The 27,103-nt window shown below is 42.3% G+C and overlaps 1 protein-coding gene across 3 annotated transcripts; it reads left to right on the top strand.

Annotated features, from left to right (window-relative positions):
- The first annotated feature begins 1,609 nt into the window (after positions 1-1,609).
- nsd3 (nuclear receptor binding SET domain protein 3) lies at positions 1,610-27,073 on the top strand. Of its 3 annotated transcripts, none has more exons than XM_069707783.1 (25): positions 1,610-2,096; positions 4,000-4,859; positions 6,642-6,896; positions 7,027-7,189; positions 7,298-7,452; positions 8,865-9,482; positions 9,559-9,841; positions 9,943-10,043; positions 10,498-10,543; positions 10,645-10,775; positions 11,599-11,724; positions 11,832-11,958; positions 12,049-12,249; positions 13,778-13,957; positions 14,659-14,805; positions 17,570-17,726; positions 18,721-18,923; positions 19,022-19,134; positions 19,264-19,410; positions 19,527-19,649; positions 20,575-20,691; positions 20,785-20,926; positions 21,046-21,152; positions 21,269-21,473; positions 22,188-27,073. In XM_069707783.1, exons 2-25 carry the CDS (start codon positions 4,044-4,046, stop codon positions 22,451-22,453), a joined length of 4,929 nt encoding a protein of 1,642 aa, XP_069563884.1. In that variant the 5' UTR covers positions 1,610-2,096; positions 4,000-4,043; the 3' UTR covers positions 22,454-27,073. The 3 variants fall into 3 exon arrangements, with proteins under 3 accessions (XP_069563884.1, XP_069563886.1, XP_069563885.1); XM_069707785.1 differs by having other exon boundaries at positions 14,782-14,805; XM_069707784.1 differs by having other exon boundaries at positions 9,562-9,841.
- Positions 27,074-27,103: the final 30 nt, after the last annotated feature.

The raw sequence follows: 27,103 nt of genomic DNA on the forward strand, positions 1-27,103 counted from the left end.
AAATCCAATGATTTTGAATTAGATTTTTTTTCTGATAAACAGAAGAATTAGAATTTATAAATTGAGAAAATTGTCTTAGTTTTACACTAAATAAATAATTTTAAAAACGTATTGGATTCACTGGAAAATGCATTGTTTTTCTGAGCTGTTTAATAGTACATAGTAGTAGAGTAGTTCAAATTAGCAGGTTAAATGACTACAGCAGTAAAATTCACATTAATGCACCATATATGGTAAAACAGGGAGCATTTACTACATAACATATACTTTTACTTTTGATACTTCAGGTGAATTTTACTGATAATACTTACATGCTTTTGATTAAGTAAAGTTTTGAATGTAGAGCTTTAGTGGATAATGTTCACAGTATGGTATCAGTACTTAATGAAGTAAAGGACCTGCATACTTCTTCCACCACTGACTGAGTCTCTTCAGATCGCCTCCTCACTGATATGCAATGTTTGAATTTAGCTGAACACGTTTCCTGGTGAAAAAAATAGCATCTCGTCAGCCAGGGAGAGCCAGTTATTTAAGAGGCTCAGAGCTCAGCGCACTGAAGACGACTAAGAAGTGCAGCGAGGTGATCAAACGCAACCAAATACAGACAAAACAACTACGTGTAGAGACGCTGCAGTGGTGTAGATGACATAACAAATGAGTTTCAAAGCAACAATGTTTTTATTATTTTTTTGTTTTGGTCGTTTTTTTCTTACTTTACAACATTTTTTTGTTGCGCATGAGTCATCAAATTACTTCTTATCCATCTAACTTTTTCATTGCTTATCAATGTTTTTTTTTTCATATTATTTCCATACGTATTAATGCTTATTTTGTCATGGGTCAGGTTTTCAGATGAAGACCACTTTAGGTAGGTAGGTAGGTAGGTAGGTATTTACTTTATTGATCCCCGAGGGGAATTTTTTTTCGCTACAGCAGCATACAGAAGCAATAAGATAATAATAGAAATAATAGAATAAAATACTAGAATGGAATATAATAATAGAAAAGCAATAAAATAGCAGTAAATAGCAGTAAGAAATATAAACATAAAATATACAATATAAAATGCACAGTTTATACAGTACATTATATATCTATATATATTATATACAAACAAACCAAGAACACAGTCAACATATATATATATGCATATATATATATAAACAGTACAGTATATATCTATATATATTATATACAAACAAACCAAGAAACACAGTCAACAGTGTTATTGTACTGTATCTTTACTGTCCAAATTAGTTTTGACAATACTCCCGCCACACTGTTGGACTACAAGCGGAGTGAGAGCTCTGTCGTTTCGCCTCCTCTCGGCTGCAGATCAGGCGAGGAGGCGTATAAAAGCCAATCAGAGGCGCTTTGGCGCAAACGTGACGCCGGTCAGAGAGAGGATGTCCAAACCGCGCAACCACGTCAAGACTATTAAAACATCACATTTTAAGACTGTTCCTGTTTATTTATTTTTTCATTATAAATCCCTCTCAAGTGAAATCACACATGCGTGTCCACTTTGGTTACAGCGTTGATTTTTTATTTTTTATTATTTTTAACGCTGTCTCGTATTTCCCTTTCCCTCCGACAGTGAAGTAAACTACACATCCCGGTGTGCCTCTGTTGACCCTCGCTGCCTTGCGTCTGTGTGATTTGGCGCTGAAGCCGGAGAACCGAAGCGGGCCTCGAAAAAAGCAGAGGGTGCTTTTTGTTGAGCCGGGAGGAAGAGGGAGCTAGAGATTATTATTTAGGAAACAGGAAAGAAAAAAAAAAAAAAGAAAAAAAAGGGGGATCTGAGAATTGAACGTCTCCAGCGGGGTTTTGGAGACTAAACGCTGCGCGCCTCTCACTTGACGGAGAGCCCGGCTGCGGGATTGGGCAGCGACCAGATAGCGTAACACCTCCTCCTCCTCCTCTCTGTGGAGAATTGCGTTAAAACGAAAAAGGAAAAAAAGGCCCTGAAGCTTTTTTTTTTTTTTTTTAATCAACAGTCCAGGATTATTCTTCTATTTGATTTCATCTTCTCCCCATAGATTAAACGAGGAACCGTGTCTGGCTGGTGTATGTGTTTAGAATGGGACACGCTGAAGGTACTGACATCTCTTTTATTTGCATCTTTTCGACTCCATCCACCAGATCCGCGCTGCTCCTTCGCTCCTTCTCCTCAGCGTGTGTTGTGCCATATCTTGCATGCTGTTATCACCTCCTCCCCGCACGGCCCCGCTTGTGGGTTTCTTTTTTTTTTTCTTTTTCTCCCAGGCACATTTTCCTCCAAACCCCGGCCGGTGACGGGAGGTTTAATCGCGGCAGACTATTTGATTTAAATTTAAAGGGGGGGTTAAAAAAAAAAAAAAAAAAAAAAAAAAAAAGGCAGCCATATTGGCAGTGGCTCTTTAGCTTAGCCAGCATTAGCTCCCCCGTCCTTTCATCTTCCTCCATGTGTGGTGCTCGTAAACGCACCGACAATAAACTGGACACGAGCAGCCGTGTGCGCTGAGACGCAAACGCTCGTCTCCCCGTGCCGTGCGTCGCTTTCCATCCGTTTAAATGTCTCCCCCCCAGGTTTCCATTACGATCCCTTTGATGCCAGGTAGCTTCGAGCTAATCATCGCAGGAAGCTATAAAAAAAAAAAAAAAAAAAAAAAAATCATTGAGTGAAACATTTATGTCTGCGCAGTCGGTTTGTGAATAAACCCACACGGCTGTAACCAGGGATTCAGAGATTAGGACCCCCGGCAGAGGATTAGGAGACAATATGGGTAGATAGTGACCGCTGGTTGACACCTTATGGATGTTTACATCACCGTTATTCACCTTTCACAGCCCGAGTCTGTCCGCACATTAATCCACAATCAGGAGGATTCATCCATTCAATCCGTCCACTAAACACTCGACGTGACTGAGTGGTCGTTGCAGATGTTAAAAGTGTCATGTTTTAAGAGGGCAAAAACGGCCTTGTTTTGTTTGTTGATAGCAGGCCACCATATGTTTGTGTGGATGGTATTTAAAAACCACAAAATGATCAGTAGTTTTGTGAAAAGAAACCAGTCCACAGATGGATGTCAAAGAGGAGAGCCTCTCGGGCAGGACCGGGAGCAAGTTTAAGACCAAAGATGGTGATTGGATATGACCACACCAGTCCGATTATCGTCCTCTTGCATCCTAACATTCAGACCGGCCTCTTGAGTTTTTCAGGGATTTGACCCACGACTATTAATCAATTTGCAGATCATCTCCTCACAGGTGTTTATTACACGGTCTACGAGTAAAACAATTCCTCAGAGTGCAAGTCGACATCATTAAATAGCTCGTTTTGTCTGACCAGGTGTCCAAAAATCTAAAATATTCAGTGTATTATTATAAAAGACTTTAAAAAAAAAAAAAAGAACGATTATTGACTTTGAAAAACAGGAACCAGTGGATTTCAACTCCAACTGCACCTGAAGTGATTATTAAAATTGTTTCGTTAATCTACTGATTGTTTGAGCTCTTTAGTTTAATCAGGGCTGAGGTTAGATGAGAGAGATGCTGTATGTTTTTACAGGATGACCTCTACATGCCAAATCAAGCTTTAAAGATGGATTAAAAAAAAACTGTCCACTTGTGTCAAAATAAAAATTCAGATTATATTATGTAATGTTTTATGAAATCACCAGAAAAAAAGCTGATACGCATCAAACCAGGGGATGAATAGAGTCCCAGAAGAGGAGCAGTGGTAGTTTGCGGAGCAAAACACGATGAAACTGCCATGTGTGGTCGACAGTATACACCGTACCTGATGCATGAACACTCAGGAGTCCAGACACAGTGCAGTGAGAGTTGCAGGAATCAGGGAGTTTGATGTCTGTAATGTTCAACTGCTGGTGTGTGTTATATCTTTCCCTCAGGCTTCGTAAAGGTTAAAGAAGAAGATCTCGGTGGTGTGCGGTTGTTTAAGCGATGACGGGCCAATCAGAGGTCTCCTGTGTCTTATTTAATTGTCTCTGCCAACAGGTCCAGTCAAAGAAAAAGACAGTTAAGGATGCAGGAGCCCAACAATGGATTTCTCCTTCTCTTTCATGCAAGGGATCATGGGAAATACAATTCAGCAACCCCCTCAGCTCATTGACTCAGCCAACATCAGACAGGAAGGCACCTGTGACACCGGCAGTGACCCGGGTGAGGATGGTGGTCCCTCCTACGATGCTGCCCTGGATGCAGAGTTTCCTTACCCGCCGTCAGCCGCGGAGGACATGCCGCAGGTCCCCAATGGCTACCCGCCGGGTTTGGGCCTGTACGAGCCGCAGGCCAAGTTCTCCATGTACTCGCAGTTCCCCAACGGCTCTGCCAACGGCTACGGTGCCATCCGCAGCTACGGAGAGCACGGCCTCATGCCGGGGGAGGGGACCGTCCTGAGAGGCCCCGGTCTCCAGGAGAGGCCTCTGTCTCCTGTTTCTCCCCCGCTGCCCACACATCACCCGCATCTCCACCACCATCACCACCACCCCCACCACCACCACCACCACGCGCACCACTTCCACTCAAACCCACCGCACATACAAACCCACTTGCACCCGCAGAGTCCTCCACCGCAGCCGCTGCCCTCCCAGCACCACCTGCCCCAGACGCCTCACATCATGACCCACAACCTCCCTCCTCCTCCCCCGCTACACCTGCCCTCCTCCAGTCCTCCCCCCTCCCTCGTGGACAGTACCCCCTCATCTCAGCCCTCCCACACTCCGTCCAACACTCCTGCTGGGGTGCTGAAGAAAACCAGCTCTCCGGAGATCAAGCTGAAGATCATAAAGACGTACCAGAACGGAAAAGAGCTGTTTGAATCGGCGCTGTGCGGAGACCTGCTGCACGAACTGCAGGTAATGAATGCTCAGCTGCTAGTTTACACTCACGCACACACAGCGACACAAGTCTGCGTCTATCACTGAGGACATCGTCCTCATATCTTCTGCATTTTCTTACTTGTGTTTACAGTTTTCAATCCAAAGACTCATTTCATTTAAGGACAGGAAGGAACAGTCTCCTATATTTAATGACATTTTTAAAAAGTGTACTTCATGTTAAAGCTGAAATGATTAGCTGCGTTGGCAGTTAGTTGATCAACAGAAAATTAATCGACAAGTCAGTTAAGGTGTATGTGACATAATCCACCTGAGGTCCTGTGCTGCATGTTGTTGTTCTCTCTTTTCTTGCGTCCTGTCCACCTCCACACTGTCCTGTCCAGTCAGGCTAAAGAAGCGATCAGTACGCATTGTTGTTATTAATTGCTCAGATGATCTTACAGCAAAAATATAAAACACTTTAGCCTCTTAAATGAAAGAGTTTAACTCTTTTAGTTCACTGTTAATTGAACATATTTGGGTTGAACTAGTGCTGAGGATAAACAATGAATTAAAAAATGTTGAGATGCCCAGTAATGTTTACCTGATAAGCCTCTTGAGTGTGATAGCTCACTTAACAACCTCAAACTCAATTACCAGCTTTTAATCACATCCCACAGTCGTCTTCTGTGTAAGCAGAAGCTTCGAGGCTTTTTTTGTTGATGCTATGCCTGCACATCATCATGACTTCAGTATTAAACTCAATGTGTTTGTTATTTAAACAATCTTTCTTCTATATTTGCGTATTTTTATTTGTGTCTGAAAGTCAACAAAACTACACCTGAAGGTAATTTCTGCTGTCAAGCTTTATACTCAATAAATTAGAAGAGAAAAATAAAAGAGCAAAGGCTGACCTGATCTGAAGCGATGATACTGCTGCCGCTCTAAGCTCTGTATTTGTTATGTCCCTGTTTACAGTCTATTTAAATGAGAACAATTGTAAGATGATATTGATTTATCATTTCAAATTTATCCATCAGAGACCAAAAACATTATAAAATAAACCCTTAAGACATCTGAAACATTGTTCAGAGACGCAGCAAACTTCTCATTTGTTCCTAAACTCTTAATCAGTTAATTGTTTTGCTTGTCCAGAAAATAATGAAACATCCCCATCACAAGTCCCTGGAGTCCAAGATGACGTCTTCATATAGCTTGCTTTGTCCAAATAATACACAAACATTTTGAGTTTACAATTAAAAGACCATGAAAATGAGACTAAAACCAGATTTTTAAGGGTGCATTTGACCTTGTGGAAGATTCTTTCACTTACCTATATCTTTTTACTTCAATTTGATTCCATATTATATTAATGCTTAGTCAGTAGGAGTAGCAAGTTTGATTAGGTATATAAATTGAATGCTTAGTTGCCAGAAGTATTGGTTTTGTGTGATCCACAGCACAAAGTGCGAGTCGTGTGTCAGTCAGGAGTCAACAGTGACATGATTTCCACCACAACCTTGAAAAATGACTTAAAATGTTACAATTGTTTCAGCTCCATAAACAAACCACAGAAAAGTTCTCACCTGCAAAATAGAAGTCTAATCTATTAAAATTCATGTGGAATTGTTAGTTTACTTTTAATCATCTTCTCAGCAGCACTTAAGAAGTGGACATCTGAAGGAGTTTTGATTTCAGCAGGCATTTGTGATAGATTTTTGAGTGACGCTTATGTAAAAACCAAAAACGAAAGAAGGACAAAAAAGAAAGAAGCGATGTCTCTTCACCGCGGGTTTCCTTTGTCTGTTTTCTCGTCTTCAGAAGGAGTCTCAGAAGAACGAGGCCGCTCAGATGCAGCAGCGCAGACATGAGAGGAAGAAGGAGAAGAGGAAAAAGAGTGCGCGACTGCTGCAACTGCAGGTCCAGGAACAGAGCCTGGAGCCGAGCCAAATACAGGCAGGTACCGCGGCCCAGACAGAGGACACCCACGTCCAGCCCCAGCCGAAGGAAGCACCGCCGGCCCAGACAGAGATGCCTCAGAACACCGCTATCAAAACCGAACCAAAGACGCCGAAGGCAAGAGCACGATTGTTCGCTCTCCAAAGTAGTTTGAATTCTTCGCACACCAATCACTGTAGCTTGTAAACACACAGCACCTCTCTTTGTTTGGGTTTCAAAAGCTGACCAGTGACTTGTTCATGTTCAGGTTCCTAAAGTCCATCATCCATCAGTGATCCAAGAGACAGGCTTCTGTAAGGAGTTTGTAATAGGAGATCTGGTGTGGTCCAAGGTGGGCACCTACCCCTGGTGGCCCTGCATGGTGTCCTCGGACCCACAGATGAAGGTCCACACTCGCATCAACACCAGAGGTAAAATTCATTAAAACAAACAACCCGGACAGTCGTAATCTTGTAAGTGTGTGAATGTGGAAGGACGTGAGGGCCACAGCTTGATTTCTGCTCTCTGCTGCTGTGCAGGTCACAGGGAGTACCACGTCCAGTTCTTCGGTAGTGTCGCTGAACGAGCGTGGATCCACGAGAAGAGGATAGTCCAGTACATGGGGAAGCAACAGTTCGACGATCTTCAGGCCGAGACGCTGCGCAAAACCACAAACCAAGTGGAGAGACACAAAGTACGTACAAATGCATCAGAGCAATCTTGTCAGACCAATCTAATATGAACACAGGGAGCTTTTAAAAATAAAAAATTTTATTCAGATGCTATGCAGACATTTACACGGGAGGAGACGTTAAACCAATGTAACTTTAAGAAACAGGAGAATCTAAAAAAGTCAAGGTTTATAACTTTATAGTTCGTTAACAGAAGATGTGCCTTAAATAGTAACTTAAACATCTAATGTGATTAAGAATAAGGATGTGTCCGAACAATATCCTTACAATCTTTAATATGATGGAATACATTTATATTGTGATAAAGACAATTCCACAATATGAACATGCTTGATTGTAATGGCCTCACTGTTATGCTGCATAACAATATGTGGTATGTTAAGTGTTTCACTTCCGCACAGAAAAAACAGTCATGGCTGGAAGAGTTAGTTCAAAAAAGAGGAGCGACTTCTGTGGTGTAGAAGTGGTTTGGTCACAAAAATCAGATGTAAAACAAACAAACTGCAGTAATATGTTATTTTTAATGAATATTTGAAGGCAAACTGTTACATTTATGTTGACATATAAAGCTACCCTGAAATATTGGGATATTATTTGTGGGCCATATCATTCACCCCTAATTAGGAGTTGACTTTTCTTAGTGAATACGGTAACCTCATACTGTGCAATTTAATACAATGATTACAGTATTGGTAGCGGTATAAACTAATTAATAGTAGGCTTTTGAAGCTTATTCAAATGTTATATATATATATATATATATATGCGATATATTTTTGTAGTACAAAAAAAAAAATCCCTGCAGAGCAGTTTTCAAAGAGTATTTTACAGTTCAACAATAAACTCCGGAGACAACCGGAGACTCACACTATTTTTTTGTTTTAGTTTAAAAAGGGTTATTCACAGGTGAAAATTGTATTATAAGAATACCTAATGTGGAGCCAACACTCAGCTTCGAGATGTTAATTACAATTTATTAATTCATAAATGTATTATTTTGAAAGAAAAATTAGCAGCTCTTCAGAATCTCTATTGATTTTCTCTTCAGTTTCTCTCAGTGGAAGATTCGTCTGAGCTCTCCTCTCCACATGAGGACCTTATTAAGTGTTGAAGGAATAATTTTTTTTTTTGCTACGCATCTCGTCCCTTCTCCTTGGGATCATAAGACATTGACGTTTGTAGTTCAACAATTTCTTTTAACTCATATTCTTTCACTTTCAAGTATTTCAATCGTCGTGAGTCACTCCTGTTTAGTTAACTCTAGTTAAGTCTTGGGCTCGTTTACCGCAGAAAGTCACAATATTTGGATCAGTGGGGACGTATGTACATTATTTAAACCCTCATGAATTCCAGTAATAATTCATATTTGTATGTTCATGACTTCATCAGTTTTGTATCTTATTTTCTTTTCCAGCTTCTTAAGCCCATCCCTCAACGGGAGCGTACACAGTGGGAGGTGGGTGTGGGCCACGCTGAGGATGCCTTCCCGATGAGCCGCCAAGAGCGAATTGACAACTACACCTTCATCTACGTTGACCCAGACCCTAACGAAGCCCCGCCCAGCAAGAAGCCCAACATCAGAGCTGAGAAACGAAGCCGGCGCTCCAGCGGCTCGATCAGTAAGAAGGAGGACGGAGATGTGAAGTCACCAGACAGAGAGCAGCCGCCGCGACGGCAGCTGCCACGGAGACAGTGTAGCATTTCAAACACGGACGACAACTCGCAGGCTTCAGGTGAAGAGAAGAACCAGAGGGGGGACCAACGTAAGGCCGGCTCGCCCAAACACAACGCCGGCTGTGATGCACAGCAAGACTCGCCACCTCCGGTCAGGGCCTGGAAAACAGCAGCCGCCAGGAAGCTGCTGCCGCTCTCCATCACCATGAAAAGGCTGAATGTGGAGATCACCAAGTGTGACTGGCCTCTGCTGCAGAAAAAAGCAGTTCCGTCTCCAAAGAAGGACAAAGAAGAGGAGAAGGAGGAGAGAGTGGAGGGAGAGGCCCGGCAGCCCGACCTGGGATACTGCTCACCTGAGGTCGGTGTAACGCCCACACAAAAAGCTGTGCATGACATAGATATCTTGTGAAGTTATATCCATATGTTGCTTTCAGCAGGACTGCAGAGCTAAACCTGAGCCCAGTCCAGAGGAGGAGGAGGACGGGGATGAAGGAGATGAAGACGGGGAAGAGAGGGAGGAGAGGGAGGAGAGGGAGGAGAGGGAGGAGATGGAGGAGAGGGAAGAGAGGGAGGAGAGGGAGGAGAGGGAAGAGAGGGAGGAGAGGGAAGAAAGGGAGGAGAGGGAAGAGAGAAGAGGCTCCCCTGCCAGTCGGAGGAGCGAGGAGGGAGGAATGCAGCAGACCTCCTCTCCTGGATCGCACTACAGTAGTCCACAGGGTTGGTAAAACACATGCATGGTGCTTTAATGAATATTAGACACGTGAAATGACCGTGAAGTCCATAAAACAATTCACGGCTCCATATTTTTGTGCTTCCAGGTTCTCAGGAGAGGAAGCTGCAGCGGCGATCAGTCAGGAGCCGGTCTGAGTCAGAGAGAGGCAACGATCCCGTCCCGAAGAAGAAAACCAAAAAGGAACAGGTATCAGTCCTCCACAGCTAACCTGGTGTTCAGACCACAAACAGCACTGTGCTTAAAAGACATGTACGGATATATCTCTCTCCTTACGTCTCCAATACAGTGTCTTCTCAGTGAAAGATCAGCTGCCCAAAATATTATAAAAAGTGAAAAATGAAATATGAGCCGAGAACTGCGGTTGGAGGAACAGCTTCAGGACTTGGAGGGCTTATCAGATGCCAAAACTCTGTGAAGGGAATTGTAATATGAGAGATATTTTTACAACCACTGAAAAGATCATTTTGTCTTGCGTGTACTATATAATGTCTTATAAAATGCGGGAGCTTATTATTTTGCGCAGTGCTAATGTTGGTCTGTTCGTGGCCTTTGTGTGAAACTTTCTTCAACTAACCTGCTGTCAGCAAAATTAAAAAGACCTCCATGACATCCTAAACCTCCACGTTTAACCTCCCCACAGGCTGAGATGGCTCCAGAGACCACGTTGAGGACGGGTTCGCAGAAAGGTAGGCGATCATTCTTTCACGCCTGCTGTAAATCTCTGGCAGTGGAAACTCCTTGTGCTGCTAAAAAAGTGAAATCCATCTTTTTCTTCGTGGTCCTTCAGGAGCCAGTGAGATCTCCGATGCGTGCAAGCCGCTGAAGAAGCGAAGCAGAGCGTCAACAGATGTGGAGATGGCTTCATCTCAGTACAGAGACACGTCTGACTCCGACTCCAGAGGCCTCAACGACCCGCAGGTGGGTGTAGAAAACATGCGCAGGGAAACGACAAACACTAGATATGTTTACATGTCACGATAAACACAGGACTTTACTGGAGGTGGGGAAAACAGGACAATGCAGCGTAGCACTACAATCTTTTATGTGGCAATATTGTGTTGATACAGGCCAAAGATTGATATTTTGTGACTTTTGCCATTTTTGACAGGTTTTTACAAGTCTGTCTGCTTTACGGTCCCATTTTGTGCAATAAAAATAACTGAATTGAACAGACTAAAAACTAGATTTTAATTGATTGAACAGATGTTGACAAAGTTGTCCTCTGGGGACACTTTGCAGTTGAAACATGGTAATAAATCACAACACTCAGCATATTACAAAAAGTTAAAAAGTGCAATAATATCATGTCACCACCTAAATATAGTGATGGTTTCGTATCGTGGGGACTCTGGTGATTCCCACTCCTCGTCTTTGCCTTATTCAAACAAATTTTCATAATGCAAAATGTTTAAGTTTGTTATCGTTTGTTTTCACGCTCATCACATCATTACTACTCAAGCCGATGATGGATTTATTGTTATGTTTTTTTAAGCAGAAATAATACAAGTGAAGTGCTTTCAGCTTCACAAAGATGAACATTATATTCATTTACTTTTGCTCGTATTCAGAAACATCTTTGGGTTCTGTTCTACTCAACTCAAGAAGACACTTGAGAGCATTGAAGTTTTGCTGACATTTTATTGTCCACACAGTTAAAAAGGAACATATTTTATAATTGATCCACGCACATGAAAGAGTAGTGACCACTGTGGCTTACATGCGGTACTTGTCTGTGCTCCAGGGTTTATTTGGGAAAAGCCTCGACAGTCCAGCAGCAGCGGACGCAGACGCTTCAGACACTCAGTCGGTGGACTCCGGCTTGTCCCGTCAGGACAGCGGCACCGGCAAGAGAGACACCGTGTGCCAGGTCAGCACTGCTCATGAATCATCTCTGGTCTTCTCTTTCTTTTCAAATCGAACACACGCGGAGTTGTGCGATGTTGTGAAAGTCTTTCTGTGTGTGTTTTTGTGTAGATCTGCGAGGTGTATGGAGAGGGACTGGTGGTGTGTGAAGGGGACTGCAACAGGCAGTTTCACCTGGAGTGTCTCGGCCTGTCGTCCCCTCCTGAAGGCAGATTCACCTGCTTGGAATGTAGAAATGGTGAGTGAGTCGGAGAGCAACTGCATCTTCAATATCACGTCCGTTGCGCTGCATCTCTTTACTGCAGACTCTCTGTCATTGCTTTTCCAGGAAGTCATCCTTGTTTCAGCTGTAAAGCGGTGGGCCGGGAGGTGACGCGCTGCTCTGAGTCCGGTTGTGGCTGTTACTACCACGAGGACTGCGTCCGTAAACTCCCGGGCACCACCAGCAGTGCGGGCGGAGGCTTCTGCTGCCCTCAGCACAGCTGCTCAACCTGCTGCCTGGAGAGAGACCTGCAACGAGCCAGTAAAGGTAAAACAGCTTCTCATTTCCTGTTGAAGCTGAAAGGCCGTGAACCGCTGCTTTTGTCTGAAAAAATTTAAAGAAAATCTCTGAAACACTTGGCTTTCTTTTTGAGTTGCATTTCAGACTTCGTAGCTGATGTCGCTGACCGACAGCGATAGAAAAAAAGCAAGAGAAAAGGAGTGGAAGGGTCAAGGCTCTGCCTCCTTGCTAAAATATGTAAGAGGGAAGTACAGGAGGAAGAAATAAGATAACAGGCGGTTCCTCCTCAAACTAAAAGTGCTCTGTTTAGTTTGAGGTGAAGGGCATCTGGAGGCCACGAGAGAAACAAAAAGTATTGCCCTGTAACCTGGAAATGTCTTTCGATTGTGGTGGATTATTTTGCTGATAAAGGGAAGAGATGTGCCGTGTTTTGAACAAACTTTAGGTGTCTTTTGGTTATAAACTGACTCTTGAAAATAAAAGGTGCTAAAAATTGACCTTGAAAAATTTGTCACATGGTGACAACATCAGGTATATTTTGAACATTTAGCATATGTTAGGGAGTACGTGAGCTGTCAGTTCTTGCAGTCAACAAGTTCAAAGCCGTTGAAATGAGGCACTTTGACGAGAACCATATTGTCATGGCCAGACTCCCGGGTCAGAGCATCTTAGAAGAAACAAGGATTGTGTAATACTCTTAGTCAGCAGGGCTGGTCACCTTTCGGCACATGAGCAGGGACGAGCCCTGAACCGCAGACAGGCTGTTGGTGTAATTGCTGGAACGTACAGTAGAGTTCATGCTTCATGGTGTTTGATTATAATGCTTCGACTCATCACACTGTTCTGTGTTTCAGCATTAGTATGAAGAGTAAACACGGGTAAATTCAGGTAAAGTCATTTGTCTATGGAGCCCAAAACTCTGATCTTTTGTTTATTTGGAGTTCCTTGCTGTGTTTCTGGTGTTGATTAGTTATTCAACAACCAGATGCAACCAGACACATATTTCCGCACTTAGCTTCTGAGGTGGTTTCATTTAAATAATGGTTTGAGGCCCAAAAGGTTACATTATGAAATATTTATCAGTATTAGTGCAGCACAACTGTTTTTCTTATCAACACCATCAAGCATCACAGAACAGATTTGTTTTGTGGTCCCAGGAGCTGAGAACCACTGATCCAAAACAAACACAACAAGTGTGAATGTTCATTATGGAACCGTGTTTTGTCCATTTTGCTGGTGAAATACAATAAAACTACGCGGTGAAATTACATTTTAAAATCGTAAGATTGAAGTCTCTGTAGTCTAGCCACCAAAAAAAAAAAAAAGTACAGAGAGGTTGTATTATTCCTTTTGATTTCCTTTAATTACAGCTGGAACCCATAAAGGAATATGACCTAAATTTCTACAGAAACTCTGTTGTGAAAGGCAGCGAGCAGCTCAGTGCTGCACCGTATCACAGCTGCATCTCCCATGTGATGGCAGCTCACAAAAACTTTGCACCGCTGAGCGTGGAAAAACTCAAGGCCTCTCTCTTTCTCCTCCGCTTCCCGTCCAGGCCGCCTGATCCGTTGCTTCCGCTGTCCGCTGGCGTATCACACGGGCGACAGCTGCATGGCGGCAGGCAGCGTCATCCTCACCCATCACATCATGATCTGCAGCAACCACGGCAGCGCCAAGAGGAACGGTCTTCTCACCTCGCCCATCAACGTGGGCTGGTGCTTCCTGTGTGCCAGAGGTAAGCTCTGCCAGCCGCACTCGCTAACGGCCTTCCTCCCCTACAGCAACACACGGAGCAGACGAGCACAGACGCTCTTAACTCAGTCCTGTGACGAACAACGACGCCACTTCTTCTTACTCACACTTCACGATGGAGCATCAACAGGACCTGATCACCCTCCATGACTGTAGTTGTTCTGTTAGGAGTTTAACCACTGTTTCATACAGCCACATTGTGTTTACATATTTCATGTTTAGATATCTTTAATAGTACATGTTTCATGTTTGGCATTGGTGTTCATGAATAGTAGTGCTGTGAAATGTAATGTTTGTTTCCCATCATGGTACTAAAACTAAGAATGACTCAGGCTGTTACACTGCACTCCACTTCAAAGTGTCACATCTGTCCTGAATGCTGATGATGAGGATTTTTACTTTTTCTTTTCTTTTTTTTTTATGACTTTTAGGCAGTTTAACAACAAGTTGAGTGCACTGTTTGGCCTCTTTTTTTTTTTTTTTGTACTTGTTCCTTTTTTGTTTTGTTACAACTGTGTGTGTGTGTGTGTGTGTGTGTGTGTGTGTGTGTGTGTGTGTGTGTGTGTGTGTGTGTGTGTGTGTGTGAGATGGGAATGTGTTTGTTCTTACTCTTTTTGTGAATTTTTGGGTAATTTCGAGTTTGACTGCGGCTCACCCCCGTCTCTTCCTGTGTGTCTTGTGTAGGGCTGTTAGTGCAAGACCTTACTGACACCATATTAAGTTCATATGCCTATAAGTCCCACTACCTTCTGACTGAGTCAAATCGTGCTGAGTTGAAATTACCTATGATTCCCTCTCCTTCGTCAGCTACCAAAAAGAATGTTGGGAAAGGTAACTGAACAGTTTTTCTCTTTCTCCTTTGTCCCACTGGTCTGTGTTTGTGTTGTGCCTGCTTCCATTCTGATTTAGTTTCCCTTTTTATTTTGTATACATCTTTCATTTCAAAGCCTTGAGGTGCAAAGTTAATTAACTGATTAAACATGCAGTTAATTTTAATGCAGAGTGGCGCAAAGTAACTTCAAGTTCCCTAACGCATTAACAGATAACAGTGGGCCTCATGCAAGAACAGTTTTCTACTCTAATAACTAATCTGTCTTTTTGGGGAGCATGTGGGAAGTCTAATTCACAAAACTAAACTTGATTAAACAATTTGACGTGTCACAGATTGAAAAGTGCAGGTGTATTTGACAATATGGATTTTATTTTGCTGTTTAAGAGTCAGGATCCTGTATGTGTGGCAAAAAGAAATCATTCAAGTAATTCAGTCAGAAACCAGCAGACAAAAACAGACTGCGCAGAGGTATTAGAGGACCAGAAACCGTTGCAAAATATAAATTCAGATGATGGCAATGTGTCTTCAGAGCAGGCAGTACTGAGTTAGAAGTTAACTCAAGGTTCAATTATTCAACTTTTTACATTACTGTCAGCATATACAGGCCTTTTTCAGCAGCTGTCATGTGACCTGTCACATGACAACAGATGGTCATACAGTAGGCCTTCTGCCACTGTTGATGTTGAATGTGATGCGGCGTTTAAAGTGAACCTTGAGTTATGAAGTTTATAACAGTTTATTACAATTGATTATTACAGTATACAGTACTTTGCAAAAATAAGGGCACTAAAAGTTACATGAGGATGCTTTCAAAACTATTGCCATGAATGTTTTTTTAGTAGATTTAAGTCTCAGTGTCCTTTGTCTCTTCACACTGACTGTGTAATGTGGAGATCAGGACTCTGCTGAGGGCCAAACCATCTGTTACAGGACTTTATGACCCCTGCTGTGTGTTTGGGCTCACAGTCTTTTACGACTGAATGAATCTGGCCAATCAGACGCCTCCCTGATGGAATTGCATGATGGATATGAATCTAAACATCAAAGTGCCCTAAACTTTTGCACAGTACTGTACATTCAAAGAGGGAATAGATTGATATAAAGTTAGAAGCTGTAAAATATCTTGTTCAAGCATAGTGGTCCACAATCAATGATGGGAGGCAGCGAAGAGGACACAGGTTCACAAACATGGATATTGTTCTGCAGGTGGTAGATAGGAGAGGATTTTCTAAGTTATATCAATAAGATCATAAAAACCTCTCAGTAAATTGGCCAGCCGTCATGATTTAGTCTATTGGAGTCGTACATTTTTATTTAGTTAATCTAAATTTGAGCTATTCAAACAATACGATTCTCATTATGACACAAAATCAAGTTGATGTGGAAAAATCTTATCTGTACATGACTTGTCTGGACTTTCATTAAGCATTGATGATTGTAACAAGTTCTCACTTGTATGCGCCACCAATCCATTTGTATAAGTGGTTCTTGCATGAGGCCCAATCTGAGACTGGTTGTGCATGAACAATCAATCCAGGTATATAGATTTGAAACAATTAAAAAAAGTTGTCATAAACAGGAGAAATCAATTTCTCTGCTCGGAAAATACAATCAGTGGTCCAAGCTGTGGGCAGTAGTGATGATCCCCGAGGCTGGACGCTCTGGATCAGCTCTGGTTCTGTCTGGTTTGTGGAGCTTATCGCTGCTGGAGGTGCACTGCTTCTCTGCTTCAGCACTCTGGGCTTATTTTTGATTTGAAAGGCCTCGTCCAGCCTCACCTCTTTTGTGCTGACTGCAACTAAGTTTTATTTTTGACTGAAATTTTCAGATGATCTGATATTTTGGCTCCCTTCATTTTTCTTGAGCTTTGACCTGCCTTGGATGGAATATAATCCCAATCAGAACCAGATCTGAGTACATTTAAGCAAAAATAATTTCCCAGGTGAAATTACTCTCTTCAATTGTGATGTTAGTTTTACATTTCATTAAAAATAAATTTAGAAACTGCAATATTATGAGCATATGATTCCATGCAAGCTGGTCTGTGCAGGATGTGATATGTGTGATGGGAAAAGTTTGCTTTACTGGCAGGACTGCATGCCTGCTTTTTGCCAATAATTGATTTGAGTATAACCCTGATTCAGTGTTAACTCGCTGGCTGATCTTATTCCGGTGCTGCCGCATGTATTTCCCTTAGACTGGTCTTGGTACAGTGCTCTGAATCTGATTGCCAGACATGCTGTTATGCTACAATAAGAAGCTGTAACCGACCTGAGAACCCCCACCCAGGGTTGTCGGTCGTCTTCATGCAGTCACAGGAGCCTTCACTCGAGCAAAAAGCTCCTGGCCTTAGGTTTTTATTCAGAATATTGAACAGATGTTATTGTGGTAGCTTTAGATACAAATGATGAACACTGTTTTACCTCAGATTAGATGTTAGAAGACCCCAAGTTGATTCTGTATTTGTAGACTTTGTAGTTTTTATACTTTTCTTAGGCTTGTCTGCAAATGAGATTCAGAGTTTGTCCAGGTATTAAGATGCATCACCTAATCATACACTCCTCCTCTCTTTGCATACCCCACTTCCCACAACGCACACACACACACACACACACACACACACACACACACACACACACACACACACACACACACACACACACACACACACACACACACACACACACACACACACACACACACACACACACACACACACATATACACACACATGCACACATGTGTACATCCATACAAATGTAGGAGGCAAGTTGCTGTGCTGCGACTCATGTCCAGCTTCCTTCCATCCGGAGTGTCTGGAGATGGAGATGCCAGAGGGCGCGTGGTCCTGCAGCGACTGCAGGGCAGGGAAGAAACCTCACTACAAACAAATTGTCTGGGTCAAACTGGGCAACTACAGGTAGGAAGTGTGGTATGGTTAAATTTAAAGGAGAGGCCTGGTGATAGTCATGTTTTTCTTGTAGCCAAAACAACATCCCACGAAAAGACATAAATACAACAACAAATTTCATTGTGTCATTGGCCTCTATTGATGTCTGGAAACACACATCAGTGACTCACACTATTGTAACGTCTGACATGTTGCTTCATTATAATGGATTTGAGCACTGTAGTTTGCAGCATCCTGTAGCTGTAAATCTACAGAAAATGTTGCCTAACAAAAACGGTTTACCCCTGTTTAAGTAACTTTTTGGGCACAGCGGTTTTAAAAAGTAGAACTACAAAGACCCATGTTGTAAGATTTATGTCATCAGTAGGAACAAATGGGCTTGAGGCTGTCAACTGCAGGCAGGGTAAGGTCGGACTAACATGATGCATGGTTTTTTTTTTTTTTTTTTTAATAGCTTTAGTTGACATGAACAAAAATGTAAAAAAAGATCAACAGTCTTGTCCTTCCACATTGTGTGCAACAAATTTGCTTCACACCTCACACAGAGACAGGATGTGTAGTGGTGTCATAGATGCAGGTATTCAGGAAATACTGAGCAGTGCACAGTAGTAGTGTTTTCCTGTCTTACACTAACTGTGAAACATGTCCACACTTTAAGCCCTCTTACATGGTATTAGATTAAAGTGTGGACATAAATAATTTTTATTCCATTTATTGGTCAAACATGTAGATCTCATGCAGGTTTCAGTTCAACAAACATGAACTGTGATCTGTGGTTTTGCCAGAGAAAAGTATTTGTGCTGCCAGAAACGACTTCTTAAACATTATCATTGACCCAAGTTTCAGCATGAATTAGTGAGAAGCCAAGTAAATTTTAGTGTGACATCATCCTGATGCTTTAAGAACTTTAGATGACATGTTTTATGTTTCTTTTTTACTACGCTCTCCTCTGTCTTTGCTGTTCTTCTCCTTCTTATTGAACAGTGCCCTCTTTCTCTGGCAGGTGGTGGCCAGCAGAGATCTGCAACCCCCGCTTGGTGCCATCAAATATTCAGAGCCTTCGCCACGACATCGGTGACTTCCCTGTCTTCTTCTTTGGCTCCCACGACTACTACTGGATCAACCAGGGCCGTGTCTTCCCCTACGTGGAGAATGACAAGAACTTCGTGACGGGTCAGATCAACATCAACAAAACCTTCAAGAAAGGTAACTTCTTCCCAGAAAGTCTGCTCCTACTTCAAGATAAATCTGTTGTGATCTCATCCTTTTAAAGATGGATTTCTGAGATGTTGTTGATGTTTTAGCTCTGGAAGAAGCAGCGCGGCGGTTTCAGGAGCTCAAGGCACAGAGGGAGAGCAGGGAAGCTCTAGAGCAGGAGCGCAACTCTCGCAAACCTCCACCCTACAAATTCATCAAGGTAATTACCTAATTAAGATTTTTATATCTCTCTAAAAACCAAATGGTGCAGGACTGTTTGAGCTGAAGCTGTGTTCTTTAGGTCCTCAGTGTTTTTACTGATTCTGTGGATTTTATGTTTTCCTCTCAGTCTAACAAGCCAATCGGGAAAGTACAGGTGCACGTAGCCGACTTGTCAGAAATCCCACGATGCAACTGCCGACCAGCAGACGAGCATCCTTGCAGCCTCGACTCTCAGTGTCTCAACCGCATGCTGCAGTACGAGTGTCATCCACAGGTCTGTGTGCACATTTGCTATTGTTTGTGTAGCTGATTACTAATTTAGGTAAAACAAATTTAAAATAAAAAACAGTGAGAAGTGCCATCTCTCAACCTACATGTTGTTGTCATCAGGTATGTCCTGCAGGAGACAGCTGTGAGAATCAGTGTTTCTCCAAGCGGCAGTATGCAGAAACTGAAGTGATGAAGACAGACGGGCGTGGCTGGGGCCTCAGGACCAACCAGGCTCTCAGGAAGGTGGGTGCTGAGCTTTACTTCTGGTCCTTTAATCTGAAACACCATCAGCATGTCACTGTTACTGATTTACTTAAATTTTACATGTCCTAAATTCCTGTACTATAATCACATACAAAACAGACAGTTAATATTCAAATTTGATATCGGAATCAACCTTGAATATCTCACAAATAACATGTAATGACCATTCACCCTAATGAGGCTGCACTGCTATCTCTGATCCTGCATCTACAAGCTCACACAGCAGACTGGTCAACTTGTGCTTATTTCCACATGGTACACAGGGTCAAGATTTTCTTCAAAGTGTTGTATTGGAAACAATATGAATCAAATTCATAAACACCATAGGCTCAGCCAGGAATCAAAAAGGCAACTAGTTCATTTTTGTGAAATGTTTTCTCATCGAGGACTCGAAACAAACTTTCTTTTGGTTTAGTGACCTTTAAAAGCAGCAAACTGTGTCTTTGTGATGTGACCGTGAGCCCAGAGGAGAAAAAGTTATGAAAGTAGTTTGTTGAAAATTCAGTGTTAAAGTATCATACGGTTAACTGCAATTAACGATTTGAGCTTGTGTGAAATATAAGTGAGAGATGCTCACCCAAATCAAGATCAAATATTTCACACTTTCTTCCCCTGTCAGTGGAGACATGAACGCGTGATAACAGTCCCAGACAGCTGTAAATAAATCATAATAAAGTCTCAGCAGTGTCCAGACATAGTTTTTTCTTTGGTGACTGTATCTAATGTTTGGAAACTTCAAGTCAAATACGTGGTGTCATCCTGATCACTGGCTCTCCAACTCATGTGTCCTGTTGAATCATCTTTGACATTTTTCTCCAGTCTTCTCACTAACCGTTAATCATTTTAAATCATAGCGTCTTTGTGGTGCCCAAAACTACATCAACATGTTTGTCGTTTTCTCCAGGGTGACTTTGTGACTGAGTACGTGGGAGAGGTGATCGACTCAGAGGAGTGCCAGCAGCGAATCAAACGCGCCCATGAAAATCACGTGACCAACTTCTACATGCTCACCCTCACCAAGGTAATTAATAAGATGTAAATATATTTGAAGACATGTTTTCGGATCAGAGCATGTTTTTAACCGCAGTGTCTTCATGTCCGTCTCTCCCGGCAGGATCGAGTGATAGACGCTGGTCCAAAAGGTAACTCGTCTCGGTTCATGAACCACAGTTGCAGCCCGAACTGTGAAACCCAGAAATGGACGGTAAACGGAGACGTTCGCATTGGACTCTTCACCCTCTGTGACGTCGAGGCTGGTGAGTTCACGTGGAGTTGGGGCACACGTGCCCACACCTGTTGATTTCCGATGTTACCTGCACTCAGAGCAACCCAGATGACCCATGTGACGTGACTCTTGTCCCCGGTGTCCCTGCAGGCACAGAGCTGACATTCAACTACAACCTGCACTGTGTGGGCAACAGGAGAACGTCCTGCCACTGTGGATCCGACAACTGCTCCGGATTCCTCGGGGTGCAGCCAACAGTGAGGACATTTACCTCATCGTCGTGAATCCAAAAAGCTACTTCCAACCCGAGAGCGAACTTGAGTTTGGAAGCTGAGTTTGAGACGATTTCTTTGTTTTGTAATGTTTCTCCCAGAGCGCTGTGGTGATGGAGAAAGAAGAGAAGGCCAGGAACGCCAAACTGAAGCAGAAGAAGCGGAAGCTGCGGCCGGAGGGGAAACACACACACGAGTACTTCTGTTTCTGGTGTGGAGAAGGAGGAGAGCTGGTGAAGTGCGACAGGAAGGACTGTCCGAAAGCGTATCACCTGCTGTGTCTCAACCTCACCAAGCCGCCATACGGTCAGGACAAAACAACACTTGACATTTTCCTGACATTTTTCTGCAGCGGGTCAATTCCTAAATGTTTTCCAGCCTTTTTGGTTGACAGTGTGAACTTGCAGCCTCTCCCTGCAATGCTCACACACAATGTTGGAAATGGAGACGCAAGAAAAACAGACTTGATAGTGTTCATATATTATTTCAATGGGGTTAGCTCTGATGCTAACCTTGCAGTTCCACCAGATTATAGCTTAATGGATTGTATTTGTGTCGATACTGAATTTGATGTAGCTGCCAGCGGTTGATCATTTCTAGCCATTTACCAACACTTTGCTCACCTCTGTAGTTCTTTTTATCAAGTAACACTTTTTGACGGGTCGGCGCTGAGCCTTCTACAGTTAGCTGTCTGCCTTCATTTCTGTGCTGACTAGTGAGAACTTTATCCAACTGGAAAGCAGCAGGTAGAGATCAGGTGTTACAGATGACTCGGGTTGGTCAGTTGTTGTGATGATAAATATACTAAAGATCAGCTCACATCGATTTATAATCTTATCAATATGTTTAACACAATTTTTCATACGTGTGTGTATATATATATATATTGTGTTTTTTCATAATAGTTTCTGGTTTTTTTTTCAAAACGCTCAGCCAGGCCACAAACTTCGTTCTTACCTGCAGAAATACTCTGGTTGTGAAGCGAACTGCTTCCCTAATGAGCTCTCCTCCTGTCTGCAGGACGTTGGGAATGTCCGTGGCACGACTGCAGTGTTTGCGGCGCCCCGGCCTCGTCTCTCTGTGACTTCTGCCCTCGCTCGTTCTGCCGGGATCACGAGGCGGGGGCACTCACCGCCTCCTCCCTGGACGACCGCCCATGTTGCTCCAGTCACAACCCGCTCAGTCCGCTGGGCTCCGACTCCAGCTCCACCCAGCCACGTCGCTCCGCCCCGAGCCCCCTCAGGGTCAAAGAGGAGCCGGAGTCGGGCCAGGCGGCCTCTGAGTGACGCCGCAACTCCCCTCAATACCTCATTCCCTGTGAAGTGCGCTCTGATCCACCTCTGACCCGAAGCAGTGCACTACCAAAGGGAATACAGTGCTTTTTGACCAGCGCGATGGTCATGATTCAGAGCCGAGACACACTGATGAACACCTCGATGCCGTTTGTGGCGAGAGCAGAGCGACAGCCGGGGAAGTGACCAGGCAACATCGTGCGCCGTTTTCCCGCCCCTCTTGCCATAAAACACCACTACTTACACTCTCTGCAGCTCGCCTGTGCCCACACAAGGGCCCAGACCACCACCTCATTACCTTTTCTTTTTTTATTACTTTTACAGCTGTGGAAAATTTTAAGTGTTGTCACGTCGTCAGTTACCGGCACTTTGAAGAACTCAGTGGGTGAGGTGGAGGGAGGAGGAAGAGGGAGGAGGAAGAGGGAGGATGAGGAGGAGGATGAGATGTGAAGAAGCTGAACTTTTCCACCACCAACACGCGGCTCTTCTCCTTGTTTACCTACTGTAAACTGTGGTCGACATCTCACTCACAGGATGGCTTCACCATGGAGACGAGCCAACTTCTCTCCGTCGCCCCTGTTGTGATCCGTCATCTTATTTATCTCTTCGTCTCTGAGAAAAAGGGGGCGGGGCAGATGACCGATTTTGTGCAATTTTTATTTCAGGACCACACTACATTCCAACCTTCCTTAAACATGGTTTTAATATACTTATGGTATAGATGAATATAATTATATACAGTATCTATGTTTGTTAATGTTTACAGACAGATTCTCTCACTTCATCTTGGTGAGTGGTGTATTATGTTTGTTTGTTTAGGTGTTGAACATTACGCAGACCTCCTTGTGAAAATAGTCCTATTAAGGTGAAATATAATGGTATATAGTGTAATGGTATGACATTACAGAAGTACTTGTGATTTCCATATTGCCAGTCTCACTTGCCATGGTGTACATAATTGGCTCACGATATTGTAAAGTACTTAAAGATCAGGAGGGGCGTAGCCTCGCCTCTCTGCTTGTTCCTGGAAGAAGCAGACGCTTTTTTAAACAAGACAGATTCCTTTTTTATTTTCTTTTTCACGTTCTGTTCTCACTTTTCCTCCAAGTAGTTACTGTTCTTTGTATAGTAGATGGAGGGGCCCAGCTTGTGATCACTGGTGCTGTCTTAAAGTGTTGTTAATAAGCCTTAAGTTGGATTTTGGCTGTAGTAACTCCTGCCCAGATGCAGTCCATTTCAGTCAAATTTGGTTTGTTTTTTATTTCACTCGTGTACTGTGACAGCTTTGATGCTTTGGTTTTTTGTTTTTGTTTTGCCAAACTTTTCTGAAAAGCACTTTCACACGGCTCGTCGCTACACAACTTAGCTAGGTCATACATATACAGAAATGTATATCAAAAGAACATATGACAAGTGTTTCAAAATGGATACCTCTTTTTCTCGTAGTAACGTTGGAATTTAAACTGTGTTGTAACTTTTTTTGCCTCTCGGTCAGAAATGTGGTGAGTGCTGGGTGTGTTTTTTGTTTCTTTTCTTTTTGAGGAAAGTGGCCTAAATGCTGTTTTGTTTTTTGGCACGAGTAGGAATGACTGCCAGCCCAGCTTCGTACTATACAAAGTCCTCGATGTCCTCCAGTGGCACGTCTTCATTTTCCACCTGGAGAAACTCCTCAAGGCTGGGCTTTCTGTAAAGACGTGATGGTGTACCAACAGTCCAGTCCAGTATGATGTACAAATACAAACTTCTGTACAGTGTTTTTAATCGCTCATCTGTCTAATCCAAATTTTTTGTATTTATTGCACCACATTTTATACCGATTTCTTTTTCAAACACCAGTGCAGTAATTCGTCTCTCTCCTCACCACAGTGTAAGTGAAATAGACTATTAAAAAAAAAAAAAAAAAAAAAAAAAAAACACACACAGGGGAGTTTTACATGATATGCCTGTATCTAATCTTTTTTTTTTTTTTTTTTTCTTTCTTTCTCCATTTGGTGTAATGATTCCACATTTGGTAACAGCCGCTGCTCATCGGCCTGTGTCGTGACTCACTGTAATTGGTGTTCAAAGCAGAGTGAAGCAGTTCAGTATTGGAATGTAAAGTTTCAGAGCGCTTTTTGTGCTGATTTCACTCAGTTGATCATCAGAGGGGAAGCTTTTCTGTAATAACGCCTCGGCCTTCTGCTTGTGATTCTTTGCTTGTCACACGACTGTTTTTTTGTGTTTTCTGCCCTTCAAAGATGTTTTTCTTTACAAAAAAAAAACCAACAACAACAACCCTACAGCGGTTGGTGTCAAAATTCGAGCCACAGGGTGAAACCGTGCCAATGTTTTGAAATCTGTTCAGTTCATTTATGATCTCTTCACATACAAAGAGTAGATACACTCAGGTGGCTGTACAACAGGTCAATTTAAGTTAAACTAACACAACAGTCATGCAGTAAAATCCTTCATCAAGGTTCTTATGTCCAGTTTTTGTTGAAATTGTTCAGCTGTGTGGTCATTTCAGAGGAAGTTTGTTGTGCCAATGAGGGTAGACAAAATAACAGAAACGCCTCCTAAATTCAGAAGCACCACAAACTGCAGCCTCTGAAACAACCACGGAATCAAAAAAATTAGAACCTTCATTAAGGATTTGCTGCAGATACTGTTAAACTACTTTTGTTTTAGCGATTCTTACCTGATCAACTGTCAGCTGAGTGTAAATCAAGAGGGATAAAAAGCCTAAAGAAAGGGGGGGAAGGAGAGCAGCCACTGAATACAATAAAGTAAAAGTTCCAGAAATGTTTGAAGCCAACAAAAACTTCTTTGACCTTATTAAAAGCAGTGAAACTTGCATATATTAATTTTTCTGCATAAAAGAAATCTATAAAACAGCAAATCTTCCTCTTTTAAAACTTTTTTACTTCACTGAAAAGTCCAATGGGTCTCCGTGTTTCTACACTGGAGGCTTTAGAGGTTTAATTCAAACGTGTTTAAGTTGCATATGAATCAGTACTTTTATACATATGTCTTGCATTTAATTTGAGCACAGAGAAACGTTTCCGCTTTAAAAACTGCCTCCTATAGTGTCAGACTCTGCACATCATCCTGCACAGTGAAATTCAAACAGTGTAAAGTACATGTTTGAGTGAAAAGGATTTTAATATAACGATACACACTTAAATATATAACACAGGCTCTTAAAGAGCCTTTAAGAAGGAGAAAACGTTTTCCAAAACTTGTTGCCATATATCCTGTATTTCTGTATTTCTGTATTTCTGTATTTCTGCATTCAGCAGCTCCTCTCCTTTCTTCTTCCTGTTGTCACTGACACTTTCAGGAAGTCCTTTTTAGTGGATTCCTGAAAAAAAAGAGACAAAACTTGCTGATGTCTTTATGCAATTTAACACTGCTCCCACTTTTTCCTTTCAATATAACTTCATTATTCATTATCATGTGCATCATTGAGGCACTTTTATTTGCATACACAAAACGGTCTGCGTGTCTAAACTTGAATTTTCTTTATTTTTTTATTTATTGATGTATTATTTTTTTACACAGGTTACATACATGCGTTGATTATCGGACCGCAGGCATCCCTGACTCTTGTGTTTGTTGCTTCAGAAGATTTGTATGACTTGTGATAATGTCAACCGGCCTTTGTTCTCTTTTCAAGGTGACTAATGGTCAGCTAGAATTGCATGCTTCCATCGTCAGACAATGCCAATGTTTTGTTTTTGATTTGTGTTCCTTTTCATTTTTTTTTTTTTTACCATATTGCACAGAGATTCTGCAAAACCGAACAGCCTTTTGTTTTTCTTTGCACCGGCAGATCGCATGACCACGATCATTTCTTCGTGCCAGTTTGTCCTCCTCTGCTGTTCTAAGCTGATACAGCAGCAGTATTACTGATTTATGTGTCCCTGCGTTCACCACTTCAGTTACTTCAAAAATGGATGTGTTTGTGTTGTTATTTGTTGTTGCCCACATCTTTTTTTTTTCTAAGAGACAGCATGTTTGTTCTCATTTAAGTGACCCTTAAAATCGCCTGAGGAGGATTTTTCACTTATATTTAGGATGCCACCCCCCTCTCCTTTTATGTGTCAAAGGGCATGTTTCAGTTCACTGTGACGTCTTTTTGTTTGTTGTGCAATGTTGCCGACTGTCATTAAGTTTCTAATTGACATGCTGTCAAATAGTGTTGGAATAAATAAATACATCCACCTTCATAAGCAATCATCATCTCTTTTTACTTGTAGTAAAACTGCTTACAGTAACTCTAACTGGGGTCATATCTATCTCTCTTGGTGTTGCTTCAATTAAAACGTGGATGAACACAAAATACCATGTTAATTACTGTTCAACCTGTGTTACTGCATACTACATATTGTTGAAGAACTTGTAAATAGTTTGCATTGAACTTGCATAGAATCATGTTACTGTGGCGTGCTCTTTTTGCCTGTACAATTCTGCTTCTAAATGTGTGTGACTGTTGAGACGACACTCTTTTTGTACATGACTGTCTTTTTATTTGAGAATATTGATTCTGTCCTTTTTCATTCTAAAGTTGAGTTTGAAGAGTTCAGACATGCCTGAAGTTTGACTTTAATAAAGCTGTACTCTGTCTCAGTGAAACACTCACTCCATGTGGCTTTTTCACAGCAG

Source organism: Brachyistius frenatus, unplaced genomic scaffold (assembly GCF_029030835.1).
Source record: "Brachyistius frenatus isolate BFR_SWC_R1_liver_20210118 unplaced genomic scaffold, ASM2903083v1 Contig_72, whole genome shotgun sequence".
Classification (NCBI taxonomy): Eukaryota; Metazoa; Chordata; class Actinopteri; family Embiotocidae; genus Brachyistius; species Brachyistius frenatus.